At 36.2% G+C, this 18,945-nt stretch overlaps 1 protein-coding gene across 1 annotated transcript in view; it reads left to right on the plus strand.

Annotated features, from left to right (window-relative positions):
* The window catches only part of GPR158 (G protein-coupled receptor 158), a 334,424-nt gene that overhangs the window by 159,913 nt on the left and 155,566 nt on the right, over positions 1-18,945 (plus strand). Inside the window, exon 3 of the mRNA XM_084867984.1 lies at positions 12,056-12,158. Within this exon, the coding sequence (XP_084724110.1) occupies positions 12,056-12,158 (103 nt within the window). The remainder of the gene's footprint in view (positions 1-12,055; positions 12,159-18,945) is intronic.

Raw genomic sequence — 18,945 nt, forward strand, 5'->3', positions numbered from 1 at the left:
GCAAGAGCATACAATGGAGTAAAGACACTCTTTTCAATAAATTGTGTTGTGAAAATTGGACAGGTACATGCAAAAACAATGAAACTAGATCAACTTACACTATGCATAAGAATAAGCTCAAAATTGATAAAGGACTTAAATATAAGTTGCGAAACCATAAAAATTCCAGAAAGAAAACATAATCAGCAAAATCTCAGATATCTCTCATACCAATATATTTTCCAGGAAAGGCTTATTTTTAAAATTTGTAAGAGGTGTAGGAATTAACTGTATTTCTTTCTTGTTTGAAAAATATATTCTTATTGATTTCAGAGAGGAAGAAAGAGGGAGAGAGAGATAGAAATATCAATGATGAGAGAGAATCATTGATTGGCTGCCTTCTGCACACCCCTATTGGGGTTGATCCTGCAACTTGGGCATGTGTCCCTGACCAGAAACAAACCTGGCACCCTTCATCCATAGTCAACACTCTACCCACTGAGCCAAACCAGCGTGTGCTACTGTGTTTTTTAAATTATATTTTATAAAGGCCTGGAGCACAAAATTCATGCACTTGGGAGGGGGAAGGTTCCTCAGATTGATCTGTACCCTCTTGCAATCTGAGAGCCCTCAGGGGATGCCTGACAGCTTGGGCCTGATTGCTATGGCCTAAGTCAGACATCCTTAGTGCTGCCATCATGGTGGCTGTGCTCACCTGCCTGGCTACTGGCTGAGTGGCACTCCCCCTGTGGAAGCGCACTGACCACCAGTGGGCAGCTCCTGAATTGAGCGCCTGCCCCCTGGTGGTCAGTGCATGTAATAGTGACAAGTTGTTCCACCATGGGGCCAAAACCAGCTCTCTGACATCCCCTGAGGGGTCCTGGATTGCAAGAGGGTGCAGGCCAAGGGACCCCACTGGAGTCAGGGAGGGACACAGGAGTTTGGCCAGCTAGGGAGGGACCACAGGAGGGCTCCAGGGTGTGTCCAGGTCATCTTGCTTAGTCCCAATCGGCCATACCCAGTAGCATGCTAACCTACAATTTGGAGCATCTGCCCCCTGGTGGACAGTACCCATCATACTGAGCAGTTGAGCAGCCTTAGCATATTATTAGCATATTATGCTTTGATTGGTTGGACAGCCAACTGGATGACCAGACACTTAACACATTTGGCTTTTAATATATAGGCAATGTACATTTTAAAATTAATAACTTTCACTTACTTTAAGCTTAATGTTCCAGCAAATGGATCCATTTGCAAAACTGCCTGAAAACAAGTATGGAAAAGTAAAGGTCTTGGAATGATAAAACAGATTCCAAAGTGATCAACGTATCATCTGCTCCCACAGATGGAGTTCTGTTATGTAGCTATACTTTGTGTAGGTAGTCATTCCTCTTGTTGGAGCCAGACCACTGGAATTGAACCCTAACTCTGCCAGATACTTGACTTTGGGAAAGTAACTTCAGCAGGCTGTACCTAAATTTTCTCATCTTTAAGATCCAGATAATAATAGAATTGGTATAGGATTAAATGTGTTAATATTTATACAGCTCTTAGAATAGTGCCTGGTGTATAGTAAACACTTGTTAAATATGAACTATTTACTATCTTATTTACTCTTTTATATTTATTATTTCACTAGACTAGAGGCCTTGTGCATAAAATTTGTGCACAGGTGGGGGACCCTAGGCCTGGGCAGCAATCAGAGCCAATCTTATTTCCCACCTCCCCGCCTTCCTGCCTCCCTGCCTCCTCCTTCCCTTACCACTTGCACATCCTCACCATGTGGTTCCCTGCCTCTCCTCCTTCCCTTGCTGCCTACATGCCACCATTGCGTGGTTCCACCTCACCGCCTCCCCACCTCCTCCTTCCCTCACTGCCCACATCCACTGCCACCCACCCCCCAGTTCCCCATCCCAGCCTGGGGCTGGGCCTCAATTGGGCAATTGGGACCTGCTGGCCAGGGGGACAAGTAGAGGGACGGACCTAGGAGGTTGGCTGCCAGCCTCAAGGAGGGCGCTGGCCCTTGGCCCCCTGAGAATGGGATTGCGTTTGCTGCTACCTACCCCTGGTTCCTTGTCTCAGCCCAGGGATTTCTCCCTGATGGAGCACTCAGAGCCTGCCGGCTGTGGGGAGGCACCAAGTGGTTGACTGGTAGTCCCCATTGGCAATAGGGGCCTGCCGGCTGGGGCCAGCTCCTGCATTGAGCGTCTACCCCCTGGAGGTCAGTGTGTGTCATAGTGACCAGTTATTCTGGTTGTTCTGGTTGTCCCATTGAAACATTGCTTAGTCTTTTATATAAATAGATATATTCTTGATTTGTTTTTTTATTATCTTGTTTCCACACATACAGACAATTATAACCATAATTTAGGTGGGAAAAGATACTTCTAGAATAAAGTCCATTCTAGGAATACAGACCGAGGCAGCCACTCTTGAAAATAAAATATGACAATAGGTTGTTCAAAATAAAGTAGCCATGACCCTTAAACAGCTATAGAAGGTACAATTTAGTATCTGTTGTTCAATTGATTCTGACTCATGAAGAAAATGTTAAATTCTGTTCAGTCAGAGAAGCCAGAAAGTGTTTTATGGTTTATGAAGATTCTAAAACAAAGTTGTTGGTTTTTTTGTTTTTGTTTTATTATAAAGAATTTATTTAAATGTGAATTTCTAGAATATTTTGAATTACATACATTTTATTGTATTTGCATTTTTTGCCTCCTCCTTTCAGCCCAAATTAGTTTTTTAAAAAATTATATGAAAATATGATCTTTAAGCACAAGTAATTTTTCCATTAACTGCCAAACACATCCCCTCCTTTATGTATCTAATTTTAGCCATTCCACTGCTCAACAGTAGTAACTCTACACAAAATATTCATGACTGCCAAGGTTTTGCTCTGCAATTACGTTCATCAGCAGTTCACATGAATTATATGTCAGGCCAAGTATGTGTTGCAATAATCCTGTAGTGTTTATACACACATCATTGAGTAGGTGAGGAAGAAATTTTACTCTAAATAATTATTTTTTATTTTTGTTGTTGAAAGTATTACATATGTCCTCCTTTCTCCTCCATCTTCCAGCCTACACCCACTCCCCAACCCTGGTAAACTTTTTTAAAAATTATTTTTATTTTATTGTTGACTATCACAGATATCTCCCATTTTCTCCCTTTTTGTCCTCCCCAATCCACTCCCCACCCTACCCCAGACCTTCCTTATGCTATTGTTTGTGTCCATGGGTTATGCGTATGTGTTCTTTGATTAATCTCTTCCTGTCTTCTCCTCACCACTCCCAAACCTTCACTAGGATCTGTTATTGTGTTCCATGCATACATACATCTTGGGTCTGTTTTGTTCTTCAATTTATTTTGTTCTTTTAGATTTTACTGATAAGTGAGATCACTGTAATATTTGTCACTAATCATCTGAGAGATGCAAATTAAAACTACAATGAGGTATAATCTCACACTTGCCAGAATGGCAACCATCAATAAATCAACAGACAATAGTGCTGATGAGGATGTGGAGAAATGGAACCCTAGTACAGTGTTGGTAGGAATACAGACTGAGACAGCCACTCTTGAAAACAGTTTGGAATTTCCTTAAAAAATTAAACATGGAACTGCCATTTGATCTAGTGATCCCATTTCTGGGAATATATCCTAAGTGTCCCAAACACCAATTAGAAAGAATGTATGCACTTCTATGTTCATAGCAGGATTATTTACAATATCTAAGATCTGGAAACAGCCCAAGTGCCCGTTAGTAGATGAATGGATAAAACAATGTGGTACATTTACAAAATGGAATACTATGAAACTGTAAAAAGAAGAATTTCTTATCCTTTGAGACAGCATGGATGGACCTAGAGACTATTTTGCTAAGTGAAATAAGCCAGTTGTTCTAAAATCTTTTAAAATATTTTTATTAATTTATTGATTTTGAGAGAGAGAGGAAAAATAATCTACTTGTTGTTCCACTTATTTATGCATTCATTGGTTGATTCTTATATGTGCTCTGACTGGGGATTGAATCCAGAACCTTGATTTAGATTCTAGACGATGCTCTAACCAACTGAGCTACCTGGCCAGTGCCTAAAATATTTTTAATTGTGGTAAAAAAAATACATAACATAAAATTTAGAAGTTTTAAAGTTTGATCTAATCTCATTTGCCTGTATTTTTGTTTTTGTTGCTTATGCTTTTGATGTCATATCTGAGAATTTATCCACAAATCCAACGTAATGAAACATTTTCCCTGTGTTTTCTTCTAAGAGTTTTATTTTTTTTAGGTGCTATGCTTAGGCATTTATTCCATTCTGAGTTAGATTTTGTACATGGTGTAAAGAAGGTCCAACTTCATTCTTTTGCATATGCAAATCCAGTTTTCTCAGCACTAATTTTCAAAGAGACTGTTCTTGCTCCCATTTCTTGAGCCTGGCATCATTGCAAACATCATTTGACCATTTTATATGATGGCTTGTACCACAGTGTTTTGATTACAATAGCTTTGTAATATGTAATATGGAGGTGTTAGATCTCTAATTTTGTTCTTTTTAAATATTATTTTTGGCTATTTGGTGTTCTTGATATTCTTGATATTCCATACCTATCAAAGGCTAGTATTTTTCTATTTATGCAAAAATTGTCATGGGGAATATTTAGAGATTGAGTGGTATGGGCATTTTTAACAATATTAAATCTTCCAGTTCATACACACAGATATCCTTTAATTTGTTTGTGTTTTTACATTTTCTTTCAGCAATGTTTAGTTGTTACCTTACTAATCTTTCACCTCCTTGGTTAAGTTTATTCCTAAATACTTTATTCTTTTTGAAGTTATAATCAATAGAATTTTTAAAATTTCATTTTCTGGATTGGTTTTTGTTAGTGTACAGGGAAACTTGACAAGATTTTGTATCTTGGAACTTAGATGAATATGTAGTTTGAACAGTTTGTTTTTTGTGTTAAATTTTTATGATTTTCTGCATATAAGTCCTTAAAATCATTTATCTGCAAATAGATAACTATTCCTTTTCTTTTGGAATATATTTTATAACTTTTTCTTGCTTAATGGCTATGGCTAGGACTTCTAGTGCTATGTTTAATAGAAGTGGTGACAGTGAGAATCCTTATCTTGTTTCCTATCTTAGAGGAAAATATTTCAGTCTTCCACATTGAGTATGAAGTTAGCTATAGGCTTTTCATATTTTGCCATTATGTTGAAGTAGTTTCCTTCTCAGTTTTTTGAAGTTTTTTTTTTTTTATCATGAAAGAGTATTGAATTTTGTCAAATGCTTTTTATACATTAATTGAAATGATCATGTGGTTTTGCCCTTCATTCTGTTGATGTGGTATGCTACATTAATTAATCTTTGTTTGTTGAACCATCCTTGAATTCTGGAAATAAGTCCCACTTTGTCATAGCATACAGTTCCTTTAATGTGCTGTTAAATTTGGTTTGAGTATTTTGTTGAAGACTTTCATATCAATATCATTGAAAATTATTGGTTTGTAATTTTTGTGTATAGTATTTTTGTCTGGCTTTGGTATCAGGGTAATGCTAGCCTCATAGAATGAGCTAGAAAGTATTCTGTATTCAATTTTTTGAAAGAGCTTGAGGAATATTGGTATTAATTCTTTAAATGTTTTATAAAATTCTACATTGAGGCTATCTAGCCTTGGCCTTTTTCTGTTGGGAAGTTTTTGATTACTGATTAAATCTCTTACTACAATAGTTATAGGTCCTTTTATTTATTTTGGATTTTTTATTTCTTTATGGCTTAGACTTGGTAGAGTGTCTGTTTCTAGGGATCAACTTAATTTGTTGTAAATTCTTGACCAATGTCTCTTTCTATCTGAATTTGGATTACTCCTAGGAACCTGACTTTGTGGGCTCTCAAGAGCTCTCCTTAACAAATCTTTGCTGATGGCTTGCTAGGTTTCACCAAAGAGGTCATCTGATCTTGTGAATTATTGCCTCACTCACAGGGATACTACAATTTTTAATACAAGAAGGTCGTTGTTTATCAAAAGTTACCCCAGAACAGCTACCCTACTACAATAAATGCTGTTTTTGACTTCTATATAAAGATAAAGTAAAAAGTTTTAAGCTTGAAAACCTAAAATAAATATGGCGGATATCTAAAATAAATATAGTAAATTCATGTTAAATTATAGTAAAGTTTTGAAATTTTTTCTTCTGTATTAAGGGAGGATCTCTATCTATATTCTATATCCCTAAGGAGAAAAAATTACAAAAGCAGCTCCTTTTTTCAAATACACTAAACATTTGTTGAGTAGTTACCATACTTATACCATACTTATAAAGATTAAGAAAACAAACAAATAATTTGACTTTAAACTAATTGTCTCATCTTGAACATTATAAGTTTGGTAAGGAGGTGGCAGAGTTAGAGTAGCTATAGAATGATGGTGGCAGTATGCATCAAGAAAATATAGAAAGCTGAGTACAAACTTACAAACATTAATAGAAAAATAAACCATGATCACCTGAATACTCCAAATCAAGTGTGTATAAGCAATACCATATTAGGTTCTATGCAGGCTCCATACTTTTTGAATAAGTACAACAGGATGATATTCTTTCACTGAATTTAACTGACTGATCTTTTTCTTTGATAATACAAAAATACTTTAAGGATTATCTTTTTCTTTGATAATGCAAAGTAAAATAATAATAGAATATTATTATATGATATAATAATTCATATCACTGTGCTTCCATAATAAAATTAGGAAGCACTTATTTTAAGTATATGGCAATATCTAATCAACTAAATTTTTAAAAATCTTCATTTTTCTTTCAGGTCTAGCATTAGCTTATAGCAAAGAGATATTATGATTCCAAAATACCTTCAGATCTATCTAAAACATTTAAAATTCTTAAGGGAATCACTGTTGTAGAGCTGGATCATATTATCTGGGAATCAATGCTGTTTTTTAATGAATAGCATTAACCTCCAAATTATGGTGAGGCAAAATATTTAAAAGACATTAACATATTCTTAGTACCTAGAATTTAGTTAGACTGGATTAGTCTTTGCTAGATTAATGTTTAATAAATGAAATTTATGACACATTTCACATGTTATGCTCTTAGTAGCATATTCTAGTTAATGAAATAATGATACCACACTGAATCGCTCTCCTCAGTATTCTCTGCTGCTTCCTTTCTGCCCAACCTTTTAACACCGTAGCATCCTGAATCTTACCACTTTGGACCTATTTCCTTCTTTGCCTACAGCCATTCCCTCCATTGTCTACTCTTATCTGATCTCCTGGGTTATCTATCATATTTATATAAATGAATCCCAAACGACACAGACCCAACAACCTCCATATCACCGCCCTGGCTGGGTGGCTCAGTTGGTTGCAACATCCTCCCACGAACACCAAAAAGACTGCAGATTAGAATTGTTCCCTGGTCTAGGCGTGTGTGGAAGGCAACCTATAAACGTCTCCTCCCTCCCTCCCTCTCCCTCTCTCTCTCTCTCGATTAAAAAATATTTTTTAAAAGAAAACTATACTATTTTCTAGCACACTTCCCACTTGATGTCTGGAATTAATTTCAAATAGATAATTCATGCGTAACATTTGCAAAACTGAACTGCTCTCTCCCTCAAATCTACTCCACCTGCAGCCTTTTCCAGCCAAATGACAATTCCATTCTTAAGGTTGCTGAGGCCCCAAATCTGAGGACTCATCCCTTATTTTTCTCTTTCTCCTATATCCCCATATTTAACTTTTTAGGACATACTGTGGTTATATCTTTTTCAAACTGTGTCTGGATCTGAGTGAATGATTATTCATACAAATTTTAAAGATAATTCTCAGAGAAATTAAAAGAATAGCTCAAATTCACATACCTAGTAAGTGATAAAGTTAGAATTCAAATCTGTAAATATTACAATTGCCTTTTTATTTACATAGCTCAGAAATACAATCTAGATAGTTATGATTAGTGTATATTATTTCAATTAGGTTATATAGGAATTTTCTTTTTGTTTGATAGTTTTTGGCTTAAAAACAGCAGAAATTTATTTTCTTACTGTTCTAGAGGCAGGGATTGCACTGGCAGGGCTATGCTCTCTCTGAAGGCTCCAAGGCACAATCTGTTCCATGTGTCTCTCCAGTTTCTGGTGTTGCTGGCAATTCTTTGCATTTCTTTGTTTACAGACACATCACTCCAATATCTGCTTCCCTCTTCATAGGGTGCTCTTCCCTCTGGTTCTAGAAATTTTCTAGGCATCCAGTGGTTATTTCATAAATTCTTGTGAAGAGAGTTGAATTGAATCTGCCCTTGTATTTTGCTCTGGGTCCTAACATGTGTACTGTCTTTGAGGATATACCATGTGCACTTGAGAAGAATGCATATTCTGCAGCTTTGGGATGAAATGTTCTGTAAATATCAATGAAAACTATCTGACCTAGTGTGTCATTTAAGGTCTCTGTTTCCTTGTTGATTTTTTGTCTGGGAGATCTATCCAGTGATGTCAGTAGGATGTTAAAGTTCCATACTATGATGGTATTGCTCCCTTATAGTCATCCAAGAGTTATATTGATACTTGTTGTATTGATACTTTTAATATTATGTACTGGCCTTCTTAGTCTCTTTGCCATGTCTATTGCTGTCAAGTCTATTTGTCAGATATAGATATTGCTATCCCTGCTTTTTTTTTGTTTGTTTTTTGTTTGTTTGTTTCCGTTTGATGGAAATTTTTTCCCATCTCTTCACTTTTAACCTGTGTCTTTTGTTCTGAGGAGGTGGGTCTCATGTATATTGCATATATATGGGTCATGTTTTCTTATCCATTCAGCTATTCTATATCTTTTGTTTGGAGCATTTAATCCATTTACATTTAAAATTGTTATTGATAGTTATTTATACACTTTTCTCTCTCTCAATTTCTTCTTCTTAAAGCTCTTCCTTTAACATTTCCTGCAATGCTGGTTTGGTGGTAATAATATTCTTTAACTTTTTTTTTTTTTTTTTTTTTTTTTTTTTTGGTCTAGGAATCTCTTTATTTCTGCTTCAGTTTTAGATGATAGATAGCCTTGCTGGACTGAGCAGTCTTAGATTCAGGTCCTTGTTTTTCATTATTTTTAATACTTCATGCCAGTCCCTTCTGGCCTGCAGTGTTTCTGTTGAGAAATCAGCTGAAATTCTAATTGGTACTCCCTTGTAGGTCACTTTCTCTCTCTCTCTTGCTGCCTTTAAGGTTCTTACTTTGTCTAATATTTTTCATTTTGATTATGATGTGTCTTGGAGTAGGTCTCTTTGGGATCATCTTGATTGGAACTCTATATTTCCTGAACTTGGTTAGAAAAGTTTTCTGTCATTATTTCTTTAAACAGGTCCTCTATTCCTTGACAAATTTATTCTTCTTCTGGTATCCTATGATGCTGATGTTACATTTCATGTTGTTCTCAAGTTTCCTTATATACTATCCTCCAGCTTTTTAATTATTGTTTTTTTCTTTTTGCTGCTCAATTTGGTGTCTTTTTCTACCTTATCTTCCAAGTCGCTGATTCAATCTTCTGTCTCATTTAATCTACTTTTGATTCCTTCCACTATATCCTTTTTTTTTTTAAATGTATTTTTATTGATTTCAGAAAGGAAGGGAGTAGGAGAGAAAGAGACATCAATGATGAGAGAGAATCATTGATTGGCTGCCTCCTGCATGCCCCCTACTGGGAATTGAGCCTGCAACTTAGGCATGTGCCCTAAGTTGCAACTTAGCCATGTTCGATAACCATGACCTCCTGCTTCATAGGTCAGCATTAACCACTAAGCAACACTGGCCAGGCCAACTGATTCTTGTGAATGGTTTCCATTTCTTGTTTCATACTGTTGTAGTTCATACTAGTTTTCTTGAAATTATCACTCACTAAGTTCTTTGAGCATCCTTTTAACCATTACTTTGAACTCTATATCTGATCATTTATTTGCATCCATTTCATTTAGCTCTCTTTCTGGAGCTTCTTTCTTCTCTTTCATTTAGGAGTGGTTTATTTGTCTCCCCAGTTTTCCTGTTCCTTTTTTTTTTATGATTTAGAGCAAATTCTTATGCCTCTCAGACTTGCTGGGCTGGTCTTCTGTAGTAATTGTGGAACCCAGCTGTGCAGTCTCTTAGATCTCCTGAGCTGGCTGCTCTAGGAATGACCCTTCTGTGAGTTATGTGTGCTCTCCTGTTGTAATTTGGTCTTGAATGCTGTTGTTCTATTCATGGGAGGAATCTCCTCTCAGGTTGGCTCACTGTGAGGCTCACCCCCACCCATGCCGTGCAAACTGTTGTGCAGGTGCTGACAGAAAAACAAAACAGAAACACACACAAGACCCTAGCCTCCAGGTATTTCCTATTCTTTCTTGATATATGACTCCTTTTCAGGTGTTAATAATTCCAGGTGAATGTTCCCCAATTTAGTTGTATTTCCAATCTGGCCCTGTTCCAGTCTTACCAGCATAAGAAATTATTAGGCTTACAAGGTGAGACCTATGGCAAAACAGGGACAAACTGCCATCTTGTTAAAGGAAAATAGACCATACTTCTCTCATCTATGCTTTTCTATTTGCTGGAATCTTCATGATAAGTAACCCTGATCTTGATACTAATCATTTAAGCTAAGATTGTGGAATTATTTACATTATTTAGAACTTTCTCTCAAGAGCTCTGCATCAGAAGATTATTTTATAACTTAAGCTCTTCTAATAGAATATATTGGCAAAAAAACAAGCAAACAAAAAAATTCAGTGTTGATTTGATTCTTGAAACATCCTTTTAATTTCTGACTTATGTTTGTATTTTAATGGAAGTTATTTGTGCATAATATTGGATTTTCATGAAACATGACAAGGTCATAAGGAAAGATATTATGGTCAAAGAGCGCTTTACTGACTGCAAATTGTAACCTGTAGCTGGCTTTTTCTCCCGTCATTAAGGAAGGTCAGTTCTGGTTAAATATGTGCCAACATCAAAGCTGAACCACATGTGTGCCCACATAGAGGTCCTCCTGACAGCTGTGGTCTCTGTCCCATGGCTGCGGTGTGTACACGAGAGCTAGGCTTATGCAGACAGGCAGCCTTTTCTTAGAGAGAGTAGGTCCAGGGAAACACACTGGCTTTCAAAATAAGGAAGAAAGTAGGAGTGTGCAAATTAAATAAAGACAAATTGTTAAAGGTTAACTAGTTTCTCTTGGTGGTGTGATAAGCAAATGGTATAGTCATTCTCTGGTTCTACAATATTTAGATGTTTTATTTCAGTCACATAGTGGGAGCTGAGAACAAATGTAGCACAAATGAAGTATGTTAAGCTGAATTTTGCTGCAGTTAATTGATATTCTTGAATGACACCAAGATTAAGCTTTTGGGAAATATACATTATGTTTATCGATGTGACATATTTTGAAAACTGATCATTGTTTTTTATTTTTATTTTTATCTACATGTAGAACATTTATCGGTGTAACAGATTTTAGGTAAAGAAACTGGAATCATTACTTATCTTTTTTTTCTCTTCTAAATTTGCATTATATTTTTTTTTGTTATTCTATCAATTTGTGTTATTTTGTCCCAACAATGAAATTTGATGAATATTTAATTTTTAAAGGCAATTTCACATTTCAAATTCTATATATCTGTTTATCTACTTACCTACTTACCTTTGCTTTGATAAAAATATATAGCATGTAATCACTTTTAAAATATTTTTATAGGCTTTGAAAACATCTTTTAAACCAATAAGGTGATATGTGTGGCATTGAAAACAGAAACTATGTCTAGTAATTACTCCCTATGGTGACTGAATGAGTTAAAGGTGTATAGTAACTGAAGCTGTAATGGCATATATTTAGAAAGAATATTTAATTTGCTATCTTTAAAAAATGTAGGTTTAAAAACAAACCTAAATAAAAGTAAAAATATAAAAAAAATTTTTATTTCTGGAATATGTGTTAGTCCTGTTACCATTTGCAATGATGGATATCTGTGGGTCTTTATGCTATGAAATAAACTCTGATCAACTATATTGCTATCTTTTCTTGTTTACAGTGTATGCCGATTAAAGGCCTTGGCTTTGTGCTTGGAGCCTATCAGTGCATTTGCAAAGCAGGATTCTATCATCCTCGAGTCTTCTCAGAGAACAATTTTCAAAGTAAGTGCTCTTTGCTTTTGTACATATGTCTTAATACAAATATCTACCATTATTAATTATTCAGGTTTTTCTTTTAACCTTGTTGTAAGTTGTATGATTAAATCTCCACTGGTTTGGCATTCTTTCATCACATAAGGAGTTTTTACTTTCATTTGTCATCCACAATATTCTGGAGTACCACAGAAATATGGGGGAGGGGGTGTAAAAGTAGGTTTACAGTAGGTTTACAATACAGAGTTAATAAAGCTATTGTAACAATCAGAACCTGGATGTATTTTGTCATGCAAACAATTATAAACCTTGTAAACCTACTTTTGCCCACCCCTGTATGTTTATTTTTTGGTATATTTTAGTTTTAAATACATTTTAAAGGTCTGAAAATTCTATAGCTCCTTGATAAGACCAATTGTGATTCTGTATTAAAAGCTGTTGCTACAGAAAACTTCTAAAACTAATTTTGCTAGTTTGTTTATTTTATTTATCAATTTGTTTATATATTAGTGTTCTATGCTAGATAAAGAATTACTACAGAATTAACAACTTAAAGCAACACAAATTTATTATCACCCAGTTTTCATTGGTGAACCTTCCAATCAGGCATTTGTCTGATTCTGTGCTCAGGGTCGCATCAGGCCAAAATCAAGGTGCCATCTGGGATGTGAATGATCTGAAGCTCTGGATCTCCTTCCAAGCTCATTCAGGTCATTGGCAGAACTAAATTCCTTGCAACTCTTTCCATGACATCCTTACTACATGCCAGCTTGGGCTTATTCTAAGCTCCTGAAAGTTTCCTCAGGTCCTGGCTATGTGATCCTTCTCACAGCACTTCAGCTAACTTTTCAAGGCTACCAAGAGAATCTCCCCAGTCTGCTCAGATGGAGTCTTACATAACATAATATAATCATGGGAGTGACTACTCTGTAATTTTGCTGTATAAAGTAACCTAATCAAAGGTTACATTCAAAAGGAGGTGGTTATACAGATTGTATAGCCCAGAGTTAAAATGTGGTCATCTGTTTTTTTTATTCCTATTCCAGAAAATGTCAGTGTTACAATTTGAATATTGATTTTTTTATACTCTATCTATAGATAATATAATATTGCCAAATTGTTTCAAACCTGCTATTGGATATAATAACTAAGATGGAGATAGTGATAAAAGAGGATGGTTTCATGGGAACTTAAAGTTTAGGGTTGCCAAAAGTGAGGTTATAGGTATCTTTTAGATAGTCACCCATGCGTCTTTGCCAGTCTCATTATTGGTCTGTATGGGGATTTGCATCTCTACTAGGTATAGTTCAAAGGTATATTGAGATTGAGACCTGAGTGTCTTATTTTGGTAGACATATATAGTGTTGTTTTTTTCTCTTGAAAACATTATTCTTATCCTTGAGACTATTTAGTTTTAACTTTTAGATTCTGTAGGTGAGGAACATTTTGCTCTCTCCTTAGTCACATAGTATAGAGATCAGTTCATATTCTGAGTGATAGTTGATATAGGCATGATTCTGGGATGGTTTTCAAGATTCCCCTCTCCTTAAGTGAGGGTAGAACCTGTGAATGCACTGGACAGATGCTCCCTTGTTTGGGCTATGTTGTGAGCAAAGATGATAGCATAGTCACTCTTGTGATTACATTGCATTAAATGTGACCCCTTCCATAGTAGCAGAGTGTAGAGAGATTCTCACGCTGGCTTTGAAGAAGTAAACCCTCTTGTCATGAGACGGTTACATGGCTAGGATCTGAGGGCAGCCATTAAGAGCTAAGAGCTAAGGGCAGCCAGCAAGAAAACAGGAGCCTCAGTCCTTCAACTGCAAGGAACTAAATTCCTCCAACACTCTGAATCCTTGGAAAGAAACCCTGAACTCCAGATGAGAATATGACTTTGCCAAAACATTAATTTCAATCTAGAGCAAGCATGTCAAACTCAAGCATATCAAATTCAAGCATATCAAATTCAAAGGCTAACACAGGCCAAATAAACATGATTTGAGTTTATGTGGGCACAAAAAAACAAAAGCTTCAATTTTCATAGAAACATAGGTTTATTTCGATAGAGACAAGCTGAATACAAAAGATTCAAATAAATGACTACCTGTTAACATAAAATAATAGAAAATTATAATAAAAATTAATATTTTTCTTGAACATTAACTTACCAGGCACTGAATAACACCACAAATTAATAACTGTAATGCAAATAAACCTATTTTTCTTGTTCTCCGAAATCAAAATATTTCCTGTCGTACACACCAAGCAAGTTAGTCCAAGACTAATGATGTGGCAATGGGCTGCTAAAATATTCGCTGCCGGTATCAGTGGAGAGAAATGGTGTGTCTGTGAATATGGCACATAAGGGAAATGAATGTAGCACGGTTATAGTAACCAGTCATTAGTGAACATTATAATTCGGTATTAATAATTATGTGTAACAGGATATTGTAAAGATTAAGTGATGAATTTTTATTAAAATGTTTCTTACATCCCATTATATTGGCTGGGCTACAAAAATATTTGTTGTGGGCTGCATGTGGCCTTCAGGCCATGAGTTTGACATGCTTGGTCTAGACCAGTGGTCGGCAAACTCATTAGTCAACAGAGCCAAATATCAACAGAACAACGATTGAAATTTCTTTTGCAAGCCAAATTTTTTAAACTTAAAATATATAGGTAGGTACATTGTTATTAACTTAATTAGGGTACTCATAAGCTGGCCTTTGCTAAAAACTTAAGGGGCCAAAGAGCCACATGTGGCTCATGAGTCACAGTTTGCCAACCACTGGTCTAGGGAGACCCTGAGCCGAGAACCTAGTTTCACTGTGCCCCTCCTTCTGATCAACAGAAATCTTGAAATAAATAAGTGTTTTAAACCCTTAACTTTCCAGCAATTTATTATATAGAAATAGAAAACTAAATACAATAGTAATAGTGTTAGCATACTTTTAGGATGGATATGCTTTTCCTTGCATGTATATAGCGAACTATGGTAATACTAGAGTTACTTTGGCATTTTTCACATTTATGGTCCAGTCATAACATATGATTCAACACTGAAGGGTTAAGGAAATAGGTTTTAGCTTCTGTTCTGTGCAGGTATTTTGTATTTGGTTTACCCACATTTGTTCTCAGCTCCCACTATGTGACTGAAATAAAACATCTAAATATTGTAGAACCAGAGAATGACTATACCATTTGCTTATCACACCACCAAGAGAAACTAGTTAACCTTTAACAATTTGTCTTTATTTAATTTGCACACTCCTACTTTCTTCCTTATTTTGAAAGCCAGTGTGTTTCCCTGGACCTACTCTCTCTAAGAAAAGGCTGCCTGTCTGCATAAGCCTAGCTCTCGTGTACATACCGCAGCCATGGGACAGAGACCACAGCTGTCAGTAGGACCTCTATGTGGGCACACATGTGGTTCAGCTTTGACCTTGGCACATACTTAACCAGAACTGACCTTCCTTAATGACGGGAAAGAAAGCCAGCTACAGGTTACAATTTGCAGTCAGTAAAGCTCTCTCTGACCAAAATATCTTTTCTGATCATGTTGTCATGTTTCATGAAAATCCAATATTAGGCACTCCTCGTCCTAAAAAAAAACAAAAACAAAAAAAAGAACATAAAAATCTGACAAGAATAACGAGTTATAACTCACTAGGGTCATTTATCAGGGTCTGTTTTAACATTATTTAAATTTTTTGTTTATTGTTAGAATATTTACTCTGTATGTTAATATATTAAGTCTTTTCATCACAGTATCCATGCAGTTCAGATGGGCAGGTGTTGTTTTTTATTGTTCTTGGGGAGGCATTCATGAACTAAGGAATGGCTAAAAGTAAAGGAAACATTAAGACCTCCAAATGAAATAACACATGTGAAACTGCTGTTGCAGTACATGGCACATAATAAGTGTCCATAGATATGATTAAGTAAGTAAATAAACAAAAAACCACCATATACACACACATATAAAAAAAACACATCAGTGATATTTATAAAAAGATAACCCTTAAGCACCATTGGTCAATAGCACTTTGCCAAACATATTTTATCATATTAAAATAACATTTTTTAAAAACTAGAGCTTTTGGAGAAATTAATTCCATATGGATTTGAAGGAAGATGTGACAGCAAAAAAGTGTAACAACGAGTGCTGCTCGAGAAGCACAATAGGAAGGACACATGTGGGTGGGAAGCTACTGGGGGAAATTAATTGCCTAATAGGGAAAATGGGGCATAGAAAAAAGGAAAAGATGCCCCGCAAAAATAACATTTATTTAATTTGTCATTGTAAATCTAGAAAAAGACCTCAAATTCCCACATCTATTATAATCCTTGTTACATTGGACAGAAAAGCTGAGATATGGTACTGATATATGATTAAAAAATATAAATGTGACTGTTAAAATATTAAGTGTTTTCAATGCTTTGTTTAGATGGAGGTCCACAGTAAACAAAGGACTTGTAAAGACCAATATGTTTCTGGCATCTCTCTTGAAATTGGTGGTCATACGAGAGCTAATAGGATTTTAAAATAACCAAGTGCTGACGTATAAGTGTCTTTTCAAATTCAAGTTGTTCACTTTCTGGTTGATGAAATACAAGCTTATGAGAAGTTCATCTTTTTTAAGTCCATCTATTTTAGCATGAATTTTGTTTTCAGTGCAATTTCTTTTCTTTTATGTAGACACATTATCATCCTTTCAGTCTTACTTCTAATCTTTGGATTGACTTCAGCTCATGTACAGTTCCAGATAAAACCAATTTACAAATGACCCACATCTAAATATGACAATTCTTGCTTTGCCAACTCTGGTACTACTAGTGTCTTTGACTATTTTTTTTTTTTTTTTTTTGCAATTATTGGGAAATACTCCATACCACATTAGACTTCCCTAGTTTCTAATTTCAGAACTAAATAGCTACCATGTTTTAACACACTAATTAAGAACAGGGTCTTTGGAATAAATCTTACTTAGGTTTGAATCCTAGATCAATTGTTGATTTGCACTCTGCTAAATAATTTATCTTCCCTAAATTTTATGTCATATATAAAATTGATATAATATCACTTGCTTTATACAACTGTTATAAGGATTAAATGAAGTAATCAATGTAAATTCTGAATATGATAGTTATTACATATCATATGTTGAAAAATATTGTTATTTTTTATAATCATTATTTAAAATATTGTGTTTATTGTTTACCCATTTTTTCAAATAATGTGCCTGTTTTCATACTTTCATCTAGTATCTGCACCACTTCCCAACAGAGAAACATATTTCCAAGTACCAATTTTTTTTAGTTCAGTTTGTCCTTAATATAGGCCCGGGTCTGAGATATAATACTCAGTCTTTCAAACATCTTTCTCCTCACTTACCAGCTAACATTTTAATTTATTAGGTTTGTCCTTATTTATTTTATTATTTACTTACATTATTTTAATCCATCATTACACTGCTATTTAGACATTAGAACATTTGCATGTTGGTGGCCTTAAGAAGCTGGAAAAGGCAAGGAAATAGATGTTACCTTAGATCTTCCAGGAGAAATGTGCTGACCTGTGGTATCTTGATGATAGACCCGTGAGACCCATGCCATATGCCTGAGCTGGAGAATATAGAATGAATATAGCTATATTACTTTTTAAGTAAGAAACAACATCAATTTGTGTTGTTTTAAGACTCTGTGGTTTTGGTAGTTTGTTACAGCAGTAATGGAAAAATAGGACAACTCAATGAGTGTGTTTTCCACTCAACGATCATTCCGTTGCTCACAATAGGACACAGTGACCCTGAGCCGAGACCCTGTGTGTGTTTTTTCTAGAGGCAATTTTCACAACTCCAAATAACTGACTCAGAAGAAATTATACTCTGGTGGGCTCTAGGTATTAGGTTGGCCTTTGAGTCAGACAGATGAATTTGAGTCTTGACTCTACTTCCTAGCAGGAGACTGAACAAGTTTTTCATGCATTCTGAAGCTCTCTTCCCTTATTTATAAAGCACAAATAGTGAAATCTATTCCTTTGGTAGTTGTGAGTAGTTGATGAGGTAACATATTATATACCCACAATTACAGTGATTACTATACTAATGTGAATATGGAGAATCTAGTTCTTTTATTTATGTACTAGGGGCCCAGTGCATGAATTCGTGCACCTTGAAAGGAATTGTGGGCTGTGAGGCTGCAGTGGGGACAGGGGCAGGTCTCAGCCCATCCTCCATGCCCCCATCCTGCCCCTCCTGCCACAGTCCCTGGTCCCCTGTCTGCCAGCAGCCTCACTCCTGCCACCGCCATTCCCAGTTCCCATGCACTGATAGCACCAGCCCCACTCACACCCGCTGATGGTGCAGAGTGATTGGGGCCAGCTCCAGTAGCGGATGTAAGCAGGGCTGGCACCACCAGTGGGTGTGAGTGGCAGCTGCTGCCCCGATAGCCCCTCAGGAGCAGGGGGAGGTGAAGCCCTCAGGGGTAATCAGGGCTGGTGGCTACTCTCATACTGACTGATGATGCCGACCAATCAGGACTAGTGCTGGGCACCAGCAACAGGTATGAGCAGTGGCTCCAATACTGACTGCAGGTGCGAGCAGCGGCTCCAGCACTAACAGTGGGTGCAAGAGGGGGCTGCTCATCTCAAGTGCCATCAGGAACAGGGGGTGGAAGAGAAACCCTGAAGGGCAATTGGGGCCAGCAGCTACTACTCATACCTGCTGATGGGTGCCAAGTGATCAGGGCAGGCACCAGATGCCATAAGCAGGTATGAGTGGCAGTTCAGGTGCCA

This window comes from Pipistrellus hanaki (genome assembly GCF_964339955.1).
Source record: "Pipistrellus hanaki genome assembly, chromosome: 1".
In the NCBI taxonomy this organism is placed as follows: Eukaryota; Metazoa; Chordata; class Mammalia; order Chiroptera; family Vespertilionidae; genus Pipistrellus; species Pipistrellus hanaki.